Here is an 18,731-nt window from a genome sequence, read left to right as displayed (position 1 = left end):
TTTTAGACTAGTACTAAAAGAGTCATGCTTCTGTTTGATAATATCACTCACTGCTCTTGTGTTTCTCATGTTGGGTTAGCAATAATAGGCAGATTCACAATGGCAAAAAGGAAGAGGCCAGTCGAAACCTCTCCACGCCTCCCCTCCGCTGCAGCTCCAGAGGGCAAAGCATAACCTCTCATCACTCTTCTGGGCCATTGGTTAGTGGTCTTGTTTCCTGTTTCACCCTCTTCATGTGGTTTCGGTGTTGATCTCACTTAGAATGCGAGTGTTCAGCAGCAGTGATTGTAGCTTGCATGCTGTAATCACTGGCCCGTGTACAGTGAATATCACATCCCAGGGTCTGGAAATGGCCTGAAGGGTGCCCTTGGGACCATATGATAAATGCCCAGTCATGTGTTCAAAGCACACTCTCTGGCCTCCTCTGCCATCCACCCCCACTGCTGGGTCAGCCACACTGGGGAGAGAACCAATTTGCAGGCCTTTGCTTCTTTCTGTTGTCATTCATTGAAGTCATCATATCTGCAATGCCTTCCACCTGAAATGGATATCGCCTCTGCTTTCCATTTTAAATCACACTTGTCTTTCTGGGAAGTCAATAAATTACCTTTTTTCTAGATTTACTTTATTGAGCTCCATTCGCTATAGTGTCAGCAGTGGCTTATTCCTTCTCTGTTTACTTTCTTAGTAGCAAATCTCCCTTTGTCACAGTACAGTTGTCTTGGTTGAATGTCCACACTTACATACATTTGTATCCGTTCTGGTCCCCATTTTATAGAAGCTTAAGGAGAGTGAACACTGTATTGTCTCTTCCCTACATGCCATTTAGAAAACCAGTGACTACTGGTCAGTTATTGCTGACTGTCTGGAAATGGACGATCAGCTGAGTCATCCATTGATTTTTGTTTCTTTCATTTGTTAGGAGTTGTCAGCACAGGAAACCGTAGAAGATCTCAAAGGTAAAGTGTCATCATTCATATTTTATCCCTGCATTATCCTCAGTGAAGTGAAAAATATTTTTATAAAACAGAATGTCAGTGGATTAACTGAAAATAAGAACTATACCTAAGACTGCATAGTTATATTTTGACTTTGTTTCTTTAACTCTTAATTTTAATTTTTTCTCATCAGTATTTGTATATCAAGTCTTAATTCAAATTGTGATATTTTGTTGATCATAATTCGTTGTCATTTCTCCAGTCTATGCCTCATTTTATATGACTTATAAAGAGCAGACATGTAAGTTTTTTTATGGATGATAAATTATCATCCATATAAAAATTTGTATTATAGTACATACATCAAAAAATGACAGGATAAATTGTATAGCATTCTGCATATCTACCTTTCTTTCAAGTTACAAATTTTGTTTTGGGGGATCTTTCCTTTAACTTAAACAATTTTTGTTTTACGTTTTTACTAAGATTTTTTTTTTTTTTTTTAAATCTTTTGACTACCTTCAGAAGGCTTAGAAAAGATCTTTTGGAGGCCTGAATTAATTCCTTTGTTTCTCTGCAATTCTATTTTCTTTTCTACTACTACAAAGACAAATTTTATGCACTATTTCAGTTTTGAAAATGGTGTAAAATTTAATTTGTTCTAGAAAACAGCTGAAATTAGCACCATAGCCCTGAACCCCTAAAATGAAGTTTCTTTTTTCATCATTCAGCTGTATCCCGTTATAACAATATGTAAAGGATTGTCCAGATTTTTTTCTGTGTTATTACTACTAAAATAAATTCACATTAGTTAGAGTTCTAATATTTTGGTTGCACATACAGCTTCATAACGGTTACTTTATGTCTGTTTTATACACATATATACAAGCACATACCTTTTCCTTCATATTAAACATATTCTTCTAGATTAGGTGTGCTATAGCTCATCATCTTATGTACTTTGAATATCTGGTCTGGCCTTTTAATTTCACCATTCCTATTAAAACAATAATTTCCCATTTTTTACTTGTACTAGGAATTGCAGTAGAAGTTTTACGTACATTATTTCATTCTGAGTCATAGTGTGTAAAATGTACAGGTAGCATTTAAACCCATACCTGGCGAGTAAATCCAGTGTTTCTTAGCAACACTATAGTAAAGCAAAGAATTTTGTTTTTTCCTTAGTCAAATCTTATAAAAGACACCATCTTAGTTGGTGGTGTTCTACAGTATTTTAAGGGATTTGGTTCCAGCACCCCCGTGGATACCAAAATCTGTGGATGTTGCTCACGTCTCTTATATAAAATAGCATAGTATTTGCATGTAACCTACACACATCCTCTTGTATACTTTAAATCATCTCTAAATTACTTACAATACCTAATACAATGTAAACACTATATATATAGTTGTTATACTGTATTGCTTTTCATTCATTTTATTGTTATATTTCAAGAATAATTTCACAGTGGGAATGTTATTTTAAAAAATAAGTATCCATGCAGCCATAAAAAAGAATGAGTTCATGTTCTTTGCAGGGCATGGATGAAGTTGGAAACCGTCATCCTCAGCACACTAACACAGGAACAGAAAACCAAACACTGCATATTCTCACTCATAAATGGGAGTTGAACAATGAGAACGCATGGACACAGGGAGGGGAACATCACACACCAGGGCCTGTCGGAGGTTGGGGGCCAAGGGGAGGGAGAGCATTAGGAGAAATACCTAATGCATGCAGGGCTGAAAACCTAGATGATGGGTTGATAGGTGCAGCAAACAACCATGGCACATCTATACCTGTTCTGCACATGTATCCCAGAACTTAAAGTAAAAAAAAAAAGTATCCAATTCCATTAGTTGCTGGTGCTGTTTTAGTTTTGTTATCATTCATTAGGTCTGGCTCTTGGGCATCACTCATTCATTTCCAATGCTAATAAAGTTGCCATGTGTCGTTCATTTCAGGTGTCATTCTATCAGAAGACCATCCCATAGCACCAGTGTCATCTACCTCACCTGGTATCAAAATGGAAAGTTTACCTGCTTGTCAAGCACACATGCTGGAAACCATGCCCAAGTCAGCAATACCCGTAAAACCAATTGCCACAGAAACTCTCATCAATGGTAAAGGAAAGGAAAGAGGAGGCAAGGGGCAGCCTCCTTTGCGCCACAGATCCGAGGGTGGCTTAGTGGATAAGGGACCCTTGAAGAAGTTGCCCCACCTGTCTTTGTCTCAGTATGACTTACTAGAAACAGACATTTCTTTCCAGCCATGGGGGAGTGAAAATTCAGTCCTGATTCCAGAACCTGTCAGTTGTCCCCAGGGTTCCGTAAGGGAACGGGTACAAAGCAAGTCACCCCAAGACAGCCTGAGCAGCAGCTGCCCTCAGTGTGACACCATCGTGGCCAAGCCTGTGGAGGAGCCAGCAGACACATCCTGTCAGGTGGATACCTCCTGCCAGGTGGACCTGCCCTTGAACCAGGAAGTGGACTCCTCAGATAGTGAGGTGGCTATTACTCTCATCGATACTTCTCAACCCGGAGACCCACTGAGTCTACATGAACCCATAAAAATTGTTATCACGATGAGCAGTACCCCAAACTCCATGACAGATTTGGAAAGCTCCCTCCACCTGAAGGTGGTTGGCATAGAGAAGACCGATGTAAAGTCTGACGCTGAGCCAACTAACCCAGGGGCGGCCAGTTCTCCCAATGCCGAGCAGATCTCAATTCCCGTGATCACCCTGGACCTGCCTGAGGGTGGGGGAGGAGGTGTTCCCTGTTCTGAAGGCAATGGAAGTGAAAGGACTCCAGAGAGACTGAAGGCAAGGGTATCCACCAATCAGTGTTCTGGCTATGGATCTGGGGAGGGGGGAAGTGCCACCAAGGATCACAGTTCTTCCTCACGGGAACCCTGGGAATCAGCGTCCCGGCTTACACCTGATACAGCCTCTGAGTCTAAGGTGGGGAAGGAAGGCCTGACTAACCTTGACCCATTGTCTTGTAAGTCCAGCCATGAAAAGAGGCATGCCCGGGTGCTCAGTGTGGACAGTGGAACAGATGTCTTCTTGAGTAAAAGTTCCGCAGAAATTGTTAATGATACAGAGAAAACAATGCCAACTTCCAAATCTGATCTAGAGGCTAAGGAAGGACAAATACCAAATGAGTCCAACTTCCTGGAATTTGTCTCCCTGTTAGAATCCATCAATACTTCCAAGATGGCCGCATCCAATCAATTGAATGGCTCAGCAGAGCAGAATGAAGAAAGTGGGCTTCTCCAAGGTGCGATTCCACATCAGTTCCGTTCTGATGATGACATAGAAGGCAATATGCCTCTTTGCCATTTGCCTTCTGTGATTTGATTTTGCAAATAGTGGGACAACTCTTGGGCAATCGTTTGTTGCTTGGCTTTGTCATCAGTATTTGCTGAATTACCGAGACTAAGCTCTGTGATGAACATGTGTACATATAGTGTCCTACTCTACCAGGACACTTAAGGCATTATCATGATTTTTTTGCTTCCCTATTCTACAAGGCAAGACTATTTACTCCCAGGGAAATAAGCAATTATATTTTACTACTGTGGCAAGTACTCGCAATAGATGTTTCTTCCTTTATGAAATAGATGCCTTCTGGGAAAGTTGATTGTAAGACAAATTTCTATGAAGTGAATCTACTTTTCCTGCTGAGTTTTATTATAAAATACAGAATTCACTAATTATCCCATGTTGTACTCATAATAATAACAAACTCTTCTGCAGCTCTTAATTTATGCCAGGCAGTGTTCTAAGCACTTTGCATATGTTAACGAGGGTGACTGTACCTTGTGGTTTGCCTGGAAGGGTCCTCATTTACACACGGTTTTGCCAACATAATTATTAAGAGCACTGACTTTCTCTCTCAAAAGAGTCCCCAGTTTAGATGATAAATTATACAATTACTGTCATATTAACTCACTCTTTATATAACTTTATGTTATGGATATACCATTATCCTTCCTGTTCTTCGAATGAGGCTCAGAAATTTTCACTTGCCTTCCCAAGTGTCTAGTAAGTTCAGGAGGTGCTAGAACTGAGATTTGATTCCAGGCAGTCTTTTTTTTGTTTTTTTGTTTTTTTGTTTTTGAGATGGAGTCTCACTTTGTCGCCCAGGCTGGAGTGCAGTGGCACCATCTCGGCTCACTGCAAGCTCCACCTCCTGGGTTCACGCCATTCTCCTGCCTCAGCCTCCGAGTAGCTGGGACTACAGGCACGCACCACCACGCCCGGCTAATTTTTTGTATTTTTAGTAGAGATGGGGTTTCACCGTATTAGCCAGGATGGTCTCGATCTCCTGACCTCGTGATCCGCCCGCCTCGGCCTCCCAAAGTGCTGGGATTATAGGCATGAGCCACCGCGCCCAGCGATTCCAGGCAGTCTTGTTCCAGAGTCCTTGCATAAAAATTAAATGATATTTCCTATATGAAGATAAGGTACGTTTATTTTCAGGTTACTTAGTGTCTCTGGGCCTCACTTTCCTCATGGCTAAAATGATGTTACTGGACTAGAGCTTTTATAAGGTCTTTCAGCTTTAAATTCTGTTAATGCTGTGATTTCTGAGCATATCATTTCTACCTAGATCTGTGTTGAGATAGCATCTGTATGGTAGGAATGCTTACTGAAAGTTGTGTTTGCATATGGTAGCTCATTTTCTGTGCTGTAGGTGGTAACGTTTCTTAGTGCTGGGATTTTTCCTCTGCTCTCTGGACAGCCAGAGGCTCCTCTGGCTCCATACTGTTGGCTCTGAGAAATTTTCTCTGATTACTTAAACTTTTTAACAGACAGGGCGGTATATAAAGCAGGAGTAACTTGAGACAAAAATGTTTCTAATAAAAGATGTGGGTGTTTATCATCTATCCAATATAGAGATTCATACCTCTAGGCTAGCACTGTCCAATAAAATTTTCTGCAGTGATAGAAATATTCCATATCTGCAGTCCAATATGGTAGCCAATGGCCACATGCAGCTGTTTAATACTTTAAAAGGGAGCTGTGCAGATGAGAAGTGGCATTTTAAATTTTATTACATTTTAATTCATTTAAGTAGCCGTGTGGCTATTGGCTGCTGTATCAGACAGTGCTAACCCAGAGCACATGAAGGCCTTCCCAGAAGCAATGTGTCCAGTGGATAGAGCACTGACTTTGAAACCAGACAGCACAAGGCCAGATTTGGTTCAGTAATATCGGCTGGTTGAGCTTGGACAATTGATCAGATGCATCTGTGTTGGAGTTTCTTCTACAAAGCAGGAATCATAATATGTTACAGATTTATTGTGAGGATTCAATTAGGAAAATATGTGAAAAGTTTTGCTATTTGATCAATTTTAGTCTTTTATTTTTGTTTTCCCTCAGGCCATATGTAAAGTTTACTTGGTTTGCCTGCTTGAGTTTTTGCTCTTCATTTTTTCAGCCAGCCACATTCAGTCAGAAGGGTTAAATTGGACATCGAGGTTGTGTGCAGGGAAATATGAGGTATTCTATGGGAAGAGATAGGCTTAGGTACCAAGAACTTGAAGGTACAGCAGGAAGGGAGGGGTTGGAATGAATTATATGCTTCTTTTAGGAAAGGACAGAGGATTTTAATTGAAGGAAGAAAGGACAGACTACAATGAATCTTTTAGCTCTTAGAAGGCCATCAACATCAAAGGTGGCAATTTAGATAGTTTTTCAGTGGTGTCATGTGTCTTTGAGATTGGTAATATCCTCTTATTCTTCTTTCACTGAAGTATTTGTTATTGTAATCTGAAAACCCAGTTTTTGAGTTTGTTTATAAAACAACGTGACGGTGTTTAATGATATTAGCAGCTTAGGAAATGTTCTCTAATCGTTTTCCTGCTCATCAGTAGGACAGTGCTTGAACTTGGACCTCACTAGAAAAAGATACAGGATTTTCTAGTTCTCTCTAATGTACTCTTATTTCTAGCCCAGGTTCTCTTCAGAGTATTTTTCTCAGGTCTCAGCAATATCCTAGAATTCAAGGCTATGGAAAACCACACACTTCTGAAAAACCTTTAAAGCATGTTTGTTTGCTTTTTTGTTTGACACAACTTTATTTTACTTTGTGGAAATAAATGAGGACTGCCCATATGAGAACAAGCAAAGTCTATTTATTCAGAGCTTACTTATGGTGAGGGAGTCAGCCATCATCACTTGGGTTCACCTGAGACTTAAAGGCAACTAGAATGACAAAGCTTTATAGTGGAAAAAAGGGAAGGCTTCAGATGTGCCCTGACTGGAGGTTCTGGGCATTATGAAGCTGGAGGTGGCTAGACTAGGAGTGAGGCATCCTATGTGCTTCATTAGGGGACTATATTTGGTTTTCTTTGGGTGGTCCTAAGTTGGAAGCAGGGACACACATTAGGGAAGCTGTCAGCTGTGAATCAAGTCCTAGCCATTTCGGGCTAATTATTATGGGGGTTATTGTTTGGCTTCCTGGATTGTTTGCCAGAAACAGTGGTCTGACTTCCTGCGAGCCTGACCTGTGCATAGGATGTTGTCTTCCTGGGCTGCTTACCCTGGATAATGGGTTGATTTTCTCAGCTGGGTGCTGCAGATTATTGGTCAGAGTTCTATGTTATGAATAATTTCTGGCCATTGTCCATTCGTATATTCAGTCTCCTAACTTCTAAGAATTTCTAAGAAAAGAATCATGAATGTATATAGAAATTATCATTGAAAAATTGTCTATAATATGGAAAATGGAAACAATGAAAATTTATAGTTAGGGTCTATTTATACCATTATCAGTATAATATATAACTACTACTTTTAGATGATGTAGATGAATATCCAATAACATTAAATATTTATAGTAGTTTAAGATAAATATGATAAGTATAAAACCATACCTGTATTATGACTTCATTTTTGTAAAAAAAAAAAAAAAAGTGCATATATCTAGGAAAAAGAGATTGGTATGATATATATCAAATTGGCTCCAGTGGTAATATGATGGCAGGATTAGGAGTGATTCAAAGTTTTTTCTTTTGTGTAGTTTTAAATTACATACAATGAATGCGTAGTATTTTTATAAAGAGAAAATTTTATATAAATGTATTTTTTAAGGAAAAAAGGGAAAAAATCACCCATATGTTGATTTACGTAATATACCCATTTAAGAGAAAAGGAGTCTAAGATATGATGAAGAGATGTGAACAAACGAATTCAAAGACTCTTAGTGTGAAACAGGAGAGCTGTGTCAATGTGCCTTTCTGCGATTTTTTATGAGGCATGATTACTGGCTAAAGCTATTTGTTATGATAGCACTTTCTTATAAATGTGTTTCTTGAAAACTGTGAAAACTTCTATCTTGACAGGCTGTCAAATGAAATGCAAACATTTTCATACCAAGGAAATTCTTATGGTAGTTTCACAGATGTGCTGAAAATGTTTATCTTCAGGACTCAAAGAGAAGCCAGCATTGCTCCTCTAATTACTTGAAGTTTCAGGATGAATAACATTGTTCTAGACGCAAGGATGTGATTTATATCCCACAGACACTAACACAGTTTTGCTTTCTGAGGGCTTAGGCAGGTCTTGATAGACTTTTCTAATGGTGTGTCTTGAAAGAACTTGTAGGTTCAGGCTCAATTCTGTTCTCTCAGGCACAGACTGTTGAGCTTAAGAGCCAATCATTTACTCAGAGTAAGTCATGGGAGTACAATGGTCCTTTTGATCTTAAAAGTGACAGTTGGAATGTGTCCGCAGAGAAGGAAGGGCTAATCCTCAGGGTCATATGCAGTCCGTTTTGCATAATGGTATAACCTGAGACCCTTAGTGGTTCATTGTTTAAAGAGTCTTCAAAAAATGCAAAAAAATAAAAACATTCTGTACCTATTGATCTTGGAATTCTCATTCACCTTAAAATGTTCTCAGGGCAAGGAATAGGTGTTGTAGCTCACTGTGTCCTACACAGTACAATAAGCATGTTGTTCAAAATCAGCTATACCAGCTATACTTGGCCGAGTGTGGTGGCTCATGCCTGTAATCCCAGTGCTTCAGGAGGCTGAGGTGGGAGGATCACTTGAGGCCAGGAGTTCAAGACCAGCCTGAACAACATAGCGTGCCCCTATACTTACATAAAGTTTTAAAAATTAGCTGGATATAGTAGCATGTGCCTGTCATCCCAGCTACTTGGGAGGCAGAGGTAGGAGAGTCACTTGCACCCAAGAGGTTGAAGCTGCAGTGTGCTGTGATTCCACCGTTGCACTCCCGCCTCCAGCCTTGGCAACAGGGCCAACCCTGTCTCAAACAAACAAACAAACAAAAACAACCCCCACCCCCAGCTATACTTACAAGTATTTGCTTTATGAAGGGTCCAATTCTAGCTTTAGCTTGAAAATTCAGTTTTAGAGATGAGTGAGAAGAAAGACTGTTAAGATTTATAAATGGTAAAGGGGACCTTGCTCTGAAATAGCCAGATTTGTTTTTGTAATTTTTTAGAATCTGAGGTTATTCATTTATGAGACATGAACCTTTCAGACCTGTGTAACCTAAATGGGTGATTTCCAGCTGGGCACATGTGTGGTCACCGATTTATTTCAAGGGAGTCCCTCAACCTGTATATAAAATAGTAGGTGTTTGTAGACGCCTAAATAACACATCTCAGACTTATACATGCTTCTGTTTTTCAAATATATGTAGGTACTTCCATAATTAGGAAAATGAAAAATTATTTAAAAGTCTTTTGCATGCAGAGGAGCTGCTTAGATTTTCTTTCTATTCTTGTTTCAGTTTTGGTAACTTATTTCCCAGAGCTTTCACATTGAATTATTTTATATTATATTAACAGGTAAAGCAATGTTTTTCAGATAACACTTCCCAGGAGAAAAAGGAGGAAATCCTCGAAAATGAAAAGCCCAGTGGACACAGTCCTAAGCAAGGAAAACCAGACTTACAAAGTCAAGACCATACTAGCACCAGCCCCGTGTGCACTCAGCCTGCCAAGACTACGGCCTTGTAAGGATAAGTTACTTATTTAGTTTCACTTAGTCAAAAACCATGAGACAGCCTCATTTACTGGCTTCTGCTTTTAATGCTTTATCAAGGATAAGGAAGAACTTCTAATCATTTTTTTTTTTGAAACTTTTATATGTGTTAAGTTTCCAGGGCAATAGACAAAGACAGATAATCTACAGGGTAACTTCCCAACAAGATAGTTCTGTCTTGCAAGTCATCAGTGGGCCTGAAACGTCTGTACAAGAAGAGATATCTGTGGATGCTATGCATGTCTTCATTGATGAACATGGTGAGTCTTTGGAGCTCTTTACTAATGAACAAGCAGGGAAAACTGTCAGCTTTCTCAGACTCATCGTGATATCTTAGCCTGAGCACTAGACTTGAGAACTGGAAGACTTAACGCCGTAGTTGCCCACACACTGTTCTTTGAACGGAGTGTGCTGCCTCCCATCTCAGGGTCTTTACACATGCTGTGCCCGTGTGTGCCATTGATCCTTCAGATCTTGGTCCTAAGGTAAGTTTTTCAGGGACACCTTTCCTGAACTCCCCAGACTTAATCAGGTTCGTCAGTTTTTGTTGTTCTCTTAACACCCCGTCTCTTTCCTTCTTTGATAATATTACAGCTTGTATAATAATTTGATTAATGGCATTTCCCCCTCACAGTTATCAACTTCAAGAGGGCAATGCCCAGTAGTCAGTAAATATTTGTTGGACCTGTGTTGCACACCTGACCTTGATATATTTTTCCATCGCCTTGTTATAAAAAGGATTTAAAATAGTATACATAGAGAATTATAAAGTGGCAAGTTCAAAGTTCAAAGGATAAGGGATATAGGTCCTAGTTTTTCTGGGATGGGTCTTGGCTTATGTATCATATAGCTCCAGTAGTGCTTGTTATTTTACTCTCAAAAGGATGCTGGTTTGGAGAATACATTATATGGTTACTTTATCTGGAGTTCGGTAGTTTATAGTTTTATTTTATTTTATTTTATTTTTTTTTTGAGACGGAGTCTTGCTCTGTCACCCAGGCTGGAGTGCAGTGGCCGGATCTCAGCTCACTGCAAGCTCCTCCTCTCGGGTTCACGCCATTCTCCTGCCTCAGCCTCCCGAGTAGCTGGGACTACAGGCACCCGCCACTTCGCCCGGCTAGTTTTTTGTATTTTTTAGTAGAGACGGGGTTTCACCGTATTAGCCAGGATGGTCTCGATCTCCTGACCTCATGATCCGCCCGTCTCGGCCTCCCAAAGTGCTGGGATTACAGGCTTGAGCCACCGCGCCCGGCCGGTAGTTTATAGTTTTAAATGCTTTGGCATGTGCAGAAATATAAGGGACTTTTACATCATAAAGAACAACATTAGCACTTACATGAAAGCCTCCACAGGGGCTGCGGTTGTTACAGTTTCTCTTGGTGGAAAACACCTTTTGAGTTGAGGGCCACCTTCCAGCTGCTCACAACAGACAAGGTTAATTACGCTTCCTGTGTCAACTGAAGAAGGCACTAGTAGGAGCCCTTCTGGGCAGAAACCGTTTACATCATTAGAAAGGGAACGGATTTTCATACCTCAGTATCCTGAACTGCTTTAGTGGAGCTAATTGAACTCTGCAGATTAATTCCACCTCTTGCTTTTCCTCATTAACAGGCTGACACATCAGTCAGTGTGCTGTGGCACTGGCTCGTCTGCACATTTGGAGGCAGAGATGGTCTCATGTGGTCCACCAGTCAAAACTGTACTCTTAATAAGCTGCTTTTTGCACATGACACCGAGGTATTCATATACAAAAAAATCCAGTTATATGCTAGCACAGATCATGCTGACACATGAAGAGAATGTATGTAAAGTGAATTAAGAGATGACAGAAATAAGTCTATCAAAAGCAATTAAATCATAAGTAACCAAGTCAAAACTTGTCTAAGTATATTAGCAGGGAAGCAGGTCAAAGAAAATTTTCTTAGTCACGTTTCTTTCAGACATCCTTCAACTTCTCATGATATACATTCTGTGGAGAAATACAAAGAATGGATCCAGATTGTCAACAGTTATTACAACAGACCAAAATAAGTTTCCTTTTAACTTGAAAATTGTATAAGTTGAAACAATTCTATATGAATAATTATGTCATATCCTTTGCTGAAATTTTCTGATTTTACAGGGGAAATTAGATCCTGTTATTTAAAATCCGGAAATCAGAAAGAAGGTCCTTTACAGCCTCTACCATCAAACTGTGACTGTCTGTCTCAGGCTCGGTGAGTGGAGCTTTGTTTCCAGGCTTGAGAGCTGTTGCATTGCTGGGAGACACAGCGATGAAGATAAAGTGAGGATTCTGGTTTAGAAGAAATGTGTTAATCCCTTTGTAGTTGTTAAAGCATGTAGTTTTGCGTGAAAGAAAAAGAAAATCTGACATTCTGAAATAATGAAAAATAAATGAAACCATTTTAATCGTTGCTGCTTCCAAAAACGAAGATAACATGTAGGTAATATAAATAGACAGGAACCCTGTATAAATGTAATAATGTTCCCTTCAAGAAAGATGGTGATGCACATCTCAAATACATTATTAAATTTGTCCCAAGGAGCGGACTAGAAATGTGGTTAGTTCTCATTTATTCTCATTTACAGTAATGAAGGCAAACTGTTTTACAGATAGATACACATCTTTTCTATTGTACTTCAGAATGCTTTGAATAACTTTCTTAATTGTGTTGATATTAAATTAGGTGAAGTTGATATTAAGTTAGTTTGCATATCTGGGACATATGATGATTAATAGTGTGTTGGGCAAGCTGTACATCTTGTCAGTGGCAGACAGAATTCATCCTTCATCCTGGGCTTCAAGATTCTTTGTGGATAATCCATATGGCCATGTCTCAGTTGGTTGCTCTAAGTGTGGAAGTAAATTGTTCATGTATCCTTCTTTAGAATTCTACGTATATTTGAGGGCTTATGGGAGATTTTCAGGGTGTAACTGGAAAGTCTTGCGCTTCACATCTAAACCTTAATTTCAGAGCCTGTGACCCCGTGTGTCTTTCCAAGTTTAAAGTCTTCCCAAGGGTGTATGGGAAATTCAGGGGGAGGCTTCTGTGTGCTTAGAATAAAGGCTGTCTTTGTCCTTGCATTCTGGCCTCCAGGTGGAATGCTGTCGTGTGCCAGCTTCTTAGGGCATTCTCTCTTTAATGCCACTACTGTTTCTTACCTGCTTAGGAATGCTAGTGCCTGCCATTCAGGTAGGTCTGATGGGAACTGTAGGTGACGGCTCTCTCTCGCCACGCAGTCCCTTCTGAGCTTTGCACTAAAGCAGCCTGCATGTGCCCAAAGTCACTCGTGTGGGGAAACAGAAATATTGTTCATCCCCCACTTGCCGTCCACTCTTTCTCCTTTTCCCTCAGGTACCATGCAGCAATCCAGATGGCACAAATTTCTTCTTCTCCATCCAACAAGCATGCAGAGTCCCCATGCAAATGGACACCCAAGAGGAGAGGGAGGTTTGCTGTCCACATCTTTACTCCAACCTCCAGGACATTCTAGACGTTATGATGGTTTGATGAGTTTAGTCATCTAAGATGGCAGCTTTCTCAGACAAAATATGTAATTGCATGAGAACACAGCTTTGAAAACTGCCATATTATTCTGCAATTCCCAGCTAAAAGTTGAAGTTTTTCTAAGCTGAATTTAGAACAAATTCTTGTTTTATCCCAAAGTAAAGTTACAAGATTTTTGGTTTTAATTTCCCCCCCCAGGATAAACATGTCATTTTTCCTCTAGGTTAAATACTTGGACTGCATTTGTCAGTAATGATAGTTAGAATAAGGCCATATATCCAGAGCCTTAAAAAACTGAAAATTTACAGTATCCAAATTAAAATGAGAGAGAGGACCTATAGTGTTTTCATTAAGCCTCAGTTCCTTAGGCTCTGCCTCCTCTAGCACGACGTGCTAACTTGCTTTCTCCCCTTAAATTTATCTGTCTTTACTAAACTTCCTCCAGCCTCTACTTTCTTTCATTTCCTCTGCATTTCCTTTCCAGATTACAGCTCTTTTATATTTAACCTGCCTTCCGTTTCCAGAGCTGCCTGGACATAGGTTTGCCACAGTGCATTCAGCCTTGGTGAAATGGCTTTTGGTGAGGTTGTGTTGGGGTGCTGCGAGGGTATTGGACTGAGAGGCAACTGAGCAGTGTTGTTGCTGAACTTTCTTGTGAGGCGTGTGGCTTACTGGAGAGTCTCAGAATACCTGGCCCTTTCCTATGTGCCTTTTCAAGTCCATAGAACAGTCAGACCCCTTTCTGTTACACAGGAGGGAAACCCATCTCAGACAGGTTTACTCAAAGTGGGGATTTTGCGGTGATGTAACTGAACAGTCTTGAGTCCATCTGTCTTCAGGAGTGTCTAGATAAAGACATCTGTCTAGACAAAGAGGTTCAGATTGAGTCATTGGGGCCTAGTTTTGCCATTTCCATCGCTCTCCTGTTCCTCTGTTTTGATACCATTCTCAAACACCTCACCCTAGCGGTCAAAAGACAGCTGTCATTACCCTAGATCTTGTGTCTTTTCTCATCTAAGTCTAGCAAGAACAGTATGCTTCTTTCCCGTAGACCCCACGGAAGGTCTCATTGTGTCTGATTGGTTCTGACTGAGCCATATTCCCTGAGCCCAATCACTAAGACCAAGCAAGCACTTGGTCTGGGCTTACACACACAGAACTGGATTCGAGGTTCCCCCTGAGACTGGATGGGGCCGGCTCTCTGAGGGATATTTGGAGTTCTGTGGACAAAAGCCAGGCAGCAAAATCAACAAGTGACCCCTGAGGACTCTGTTTCTGGTGAAATGGCAACTGAATTAATTACTGAGCTCCTGTAAAGAGAAAAACGTTCAAGTTTTTTGCAAGCGACTTTCCCCTTGAAGAAAATCTTTATTGAATGTCCCTAGTCACCCCTAGCTTTTCTCGTGTGTGAATGCTCCAATGGGCAAGGCCTTGGTCCACCAGTCTCAGATAGCAAGTTTTGGGTCTTTGACTATCTGCTCTTTTTCCAGCATTATTTGACAGGGTGTTGGTCTTAAAAGTTCTAGAAAAGGGCTGAGCATGGTGGTTCACACCTGTAATCTCAACATTTTTTTTTTTTTGAGATGGAGTTTTGCTCTTTCGCCCAGACTGGAGTACAGTGATACAATCTTGGCTCACTGCAACTTCTGCCTTCCAGGTTCAAGTGATTCTCCTGCCTCATCCTCCCCAGTAGCTGGGATTACAGGTGCCTGCCACCACGTCTGGCTAATTTTTGTATTTTTAGTAGAGACGGGGTTTTACCATGTTGACCAGGCTCGTCTCAAAACTCCTGACCTCATGATCTGCCAGCCTTGGCCTCCCAAAGTGTTGGGATTACAGGCGTGAGCCACCATGCCTGACAATCTCAGCACTTTTGAAGGCTGAGGTGGGAAGATCACTTGAGCCCAGGAGTCTGAGACCAGCCTGGGCAACATGGCAAGACTCCATCTCTACAAAAAACAAAACAAAATGTAGCAAAAACACCAACAAACAAGAAGAGTTCTAGAAAAGAAGGACACATTGCCATGTGTAATTTCTCTTTCTTGTGCTTCAAAGATAAAGTAAAATAATACACACGGTTTGCCATTATATGTATAGTTAGTCCTTAAGATAGATAATAGAGGGGACTTTGTTATGTGGTGGTGTGGCATTCAGCGGCCCATTTGGGCACGGGTGATATACAGTGCTTCCTGTCAGATGCATAAGCACAAAACTGCAGTCACTTCACTTAGCAAAATTACAGCATTGAAGCTGTTCCCTAGGTAGTTCTGGAAAAGCAGTTAAGGCGCTACCATCTGTTTAATTCGTGCTCAAGAAAAACGAGTCAGTCCTATGTCAGTCAGATGATCTTCTGGATTTAAACTGCTGTCTGACAGGCTTAGGGTGGATATTCCAATTGTCTCAAACTTCTCCCCAGACTCTGACACATGGAAAGCTGTGCTACCCATTCACGGGGGGCTAATTTCTTTGGATTTGTTATAAGCTTTGTCTTTTGCAGAAGCCCATGATGTAATGATGATTTGGGAATCTTTGAGTTGGCTATCTGAAAGAAAAATTCTCAGAAAGCAGAATAAGAACCAGCCATCTGGCTCAATTTAGATCTTTGAATTTCTGAATTAACATACTAGTACGTGTGTGCACTCGTCTGAGCTCATGTGCACCTGGGGATGTCATTGCTGTATCTCCGTCTCTCATGGTAGAGGTAAAGAATGGAACCAGAGCAGAGCCAGTGAAATGCCAGCAGGTCAGGATTTTGCCACATGGAAGGACTGAGTGGCTTGTACCTTACCCCTTGTTCCCATGTGTACTATTACGGCAGTTCGTGGCTCTGAACGAGGCACTTGCCTGCAATAGCTCTGGTAGTAACAGCCACCATTTGTTAAACACTTATGCACTAAGCTCAGTGTTAAATTACCTAATTTTATCTGCACAACAAACCGAGGTTGGTGATACTAGCTCTATTTTACAGATAAAGAAACTAAGACTGATTGTCAGAAGTGCTCAGCTTCATGTAGATAGTAAGTGGCTGATGGACAGGTGAGTCTCCCTCCCTGCTCCCATCCCCCACAGAGGCGTCACAGGCTCAGGGTTCCTCAGCGCCCAGGCAGGTGTGATAAATAGGTGAGGGGGGCCCAGTGTGGAATGGTAGAGAGGAGTGGTGATGGCTGCAGTAAATCGGAGGGCATTTATCCCATCTGAAGGGCTGCTGCTATGTTAGTCTACTTATGATGGCTCATAAGCCCCAGGTGACAGGATTTTCCAGTTTTTTCCACAAGGAGCTAGAAATGCATATTTGTATCTAAAAGTGTATTTTGTTTCATGTTGTTGATTTTAATTTTTTTTTTTTTTTTTTTTTGAGATGGAGTCTCCCTCTGTCACCCAGTCTGGAGTGCAGTGGTGCGATCTTGGCTTACTGCAACCTCCGCCTCCTGGGTTCAAGTGATTCTCCTGCCTCCGCCTCCTGAGTAGCTGGGATTACAGGCACGTGCCACCCGGCCTCGGCTAATGTTTTTGTATTTTTAGTAGAGACAGGGATTCACCATGTTAGCCAGGATGGTCTCAATCTCCTCACCTCGTGATCCGCCTGCCTCGGCCTCCCAAAGTGCTGGATTACAGGCGTGAGTCACCGCGCCCAGCCGATTTTAATTTTTTTTTTTTTTAATACCACTACAGATCACAGGTTGTGCGTGGTTGACTGTGGCCTGTGCACTACCTGTGGTCAGCCTCTGCCCTGCCTCTCCAGTGGGAAAGCGCTTGCCCTCAGCTCTTCTTGCGCACATGTGCGGCATCCAGACGCCCTTGGTGGTTCCCACTTTGCAGGCGCCTCCAAACCACCTTGCTAAGGTCTCCACTCATTGCTCCCTTTTGAAACTCTCATCTTTGAAAGCTCAAGTTACAATCTGCCTCTGTTATACTTCTTTTCCTTCTCAGTCCTCCCTGTGAAAATAAATTCATCTCTTCAAGTTGCTGCCAGGAGGATGCTGATCACATTCTCCCTGGTATCTCATTTACTTGTAGAGAGTTCCCATCTCTTTTTCTAGATTGCATGCATCTAAAACCAGCCTTCACTTAGCCCTTTATAGGTAGGTGCTCAATAAATGTGGGATTAAATCAAATGAATCATTGGAAGTGACAAAGATGGCCCAGTTGGAGTTCTGGGATGAAGGACAGCAGGAGAAGCTAAACAGGAGGGGCCGAGTAGGGCCCTGGGGCACATGAAACTGGTGGAGGAGTGTGGTTTGTTCTCTATGCAGCAGGAGTGATGGGAATCTATGTGCAGAGCAAAACAACCCTGATGAATGTGGGATTATCAAAACGACCTCAACAAATAAATCCCTCATCTTTGATGGGACGGTTAGAGGGAGAGCCAAAGCACTAGCAGTTTGCCAGATCAACGCATTTGAACACAGAATGTGATCTCCTCCTTTTATAAGTGGGGAAGTACAGTAAAATGAAACCTGTAAAATGACCCGTTTTAAACCAATCTACATAGAAATCAGAGGTAGAGACTCAAATTAAATTTTCCAGCCCTGAGTTTTTATTATTTTTATTTTTTATTTTTTTGGGACAGGGTCTTGCTCTGTGGCCTAGGCTGGAGTGCACTGACGTGATCTTGGCTCACTGCAACTTCTGCCTCCTGGGTTCAAGCAATTCTCCTGCCTTAGCCTCTCAAGTAGCTGGGATTATAGGCACACACCACCACACCTGGCTAATTTTTACTAGAGATGGGGTTTTGTCATGTTGGCGAGGCTGGTCTCGAACTCCTGGACTCAAAGTGATTTGCCCTCCTCACCCTCCCAAAGTTCTGGGATTATAGGCGTGAGCCACCATGCCCAGTCCAGCCCTGTGTTTTATTAGTTCATAAGGAAACAATTTTCTCTGTCTGTATGAAAGCTAAAAACAGAGGAAAATCTGACATTGAGAATTTTACTTCCTTGAAATCAGAGGTTTAGTATCTAGCTATATGAACACAAATTTTGTCTCGGACTTATCTGGGTTCAAATTCCAGCACTGATATTTACTTTTTGTTTGACATTGTGCAACTTGCTTAACCATCTTAAGTATCCATTTTCTAACAAAAAAAATGCAGATAATACCTCTGTAATAATTCACTGGTTTGCTTTAAAAATTAAATGTGGGCCGGGCATGGTGGCTCACGCCTGTAATCCCAGCACTTTGGGAGGCCATGGCAGGCGGATCACAAGGTCAGGAGTTGAAGACCAGCCGAATCAACATAGTGAAACCGTGTCTCTAATAAAA

General features: G+C 41.2%; 1 protein-coding gene across 2 annotated transcripts in view; it reads left to right on the top strand.

Annotated features, from left to right (window-relative positions):
- PCNX2 (pecanex 2) overlaps positions 1–18,731 on the top strand; it is a 309,611-nt gene that overhangs the window by 33,755 nt on the left and 257,125 nt on the right. For both annotated transcript variants that reach the window (XM_050769598.1, XM_050769591.1), the window contains exons 3-8: positions 80–200; positions 923–959; positions 2,904–4,220; positions 9,787–9,934; positions 10,078–10,223; positions 12,086–12,179. In XM_050769598.1, coding sequence (XP_050625555.1) covers positions 80–200; positions 923–959; positions 2,904–4,220; positions 9,787–9,934; positions 10,078–10,223; positions 12,086–12,179 — 1,863 coding nt within the window. The remainder of the gene's footprint in view (positions 1–79; positions 201–922; positions 960–2,903; positions 4,221–9,786; positions 9,935–10,077; positions 10,224–12,085; positions 12,180–18,731) is intronic.

Source organism: Macaca thibetana, chromosome 1, assembly GCF_024542745.1.
Source record: "Macaca thibetana thibetana isolate TM-01 chromosome 1, ASM2454274v1, whole genome shotgun sequence".
NCBI classification, from domain to species: domain Eukaryota; kingdom Metazoa; phylum Chordata; class Mammalia; order Primates; family Cercopithecidae; genus Macaca; species Macaca thibetana.
The sequence above is the reverse complement of the archived record's forward strand: the minus strand, read 5'-3'. Positions and strand labels throughout refer to the sequence as shown.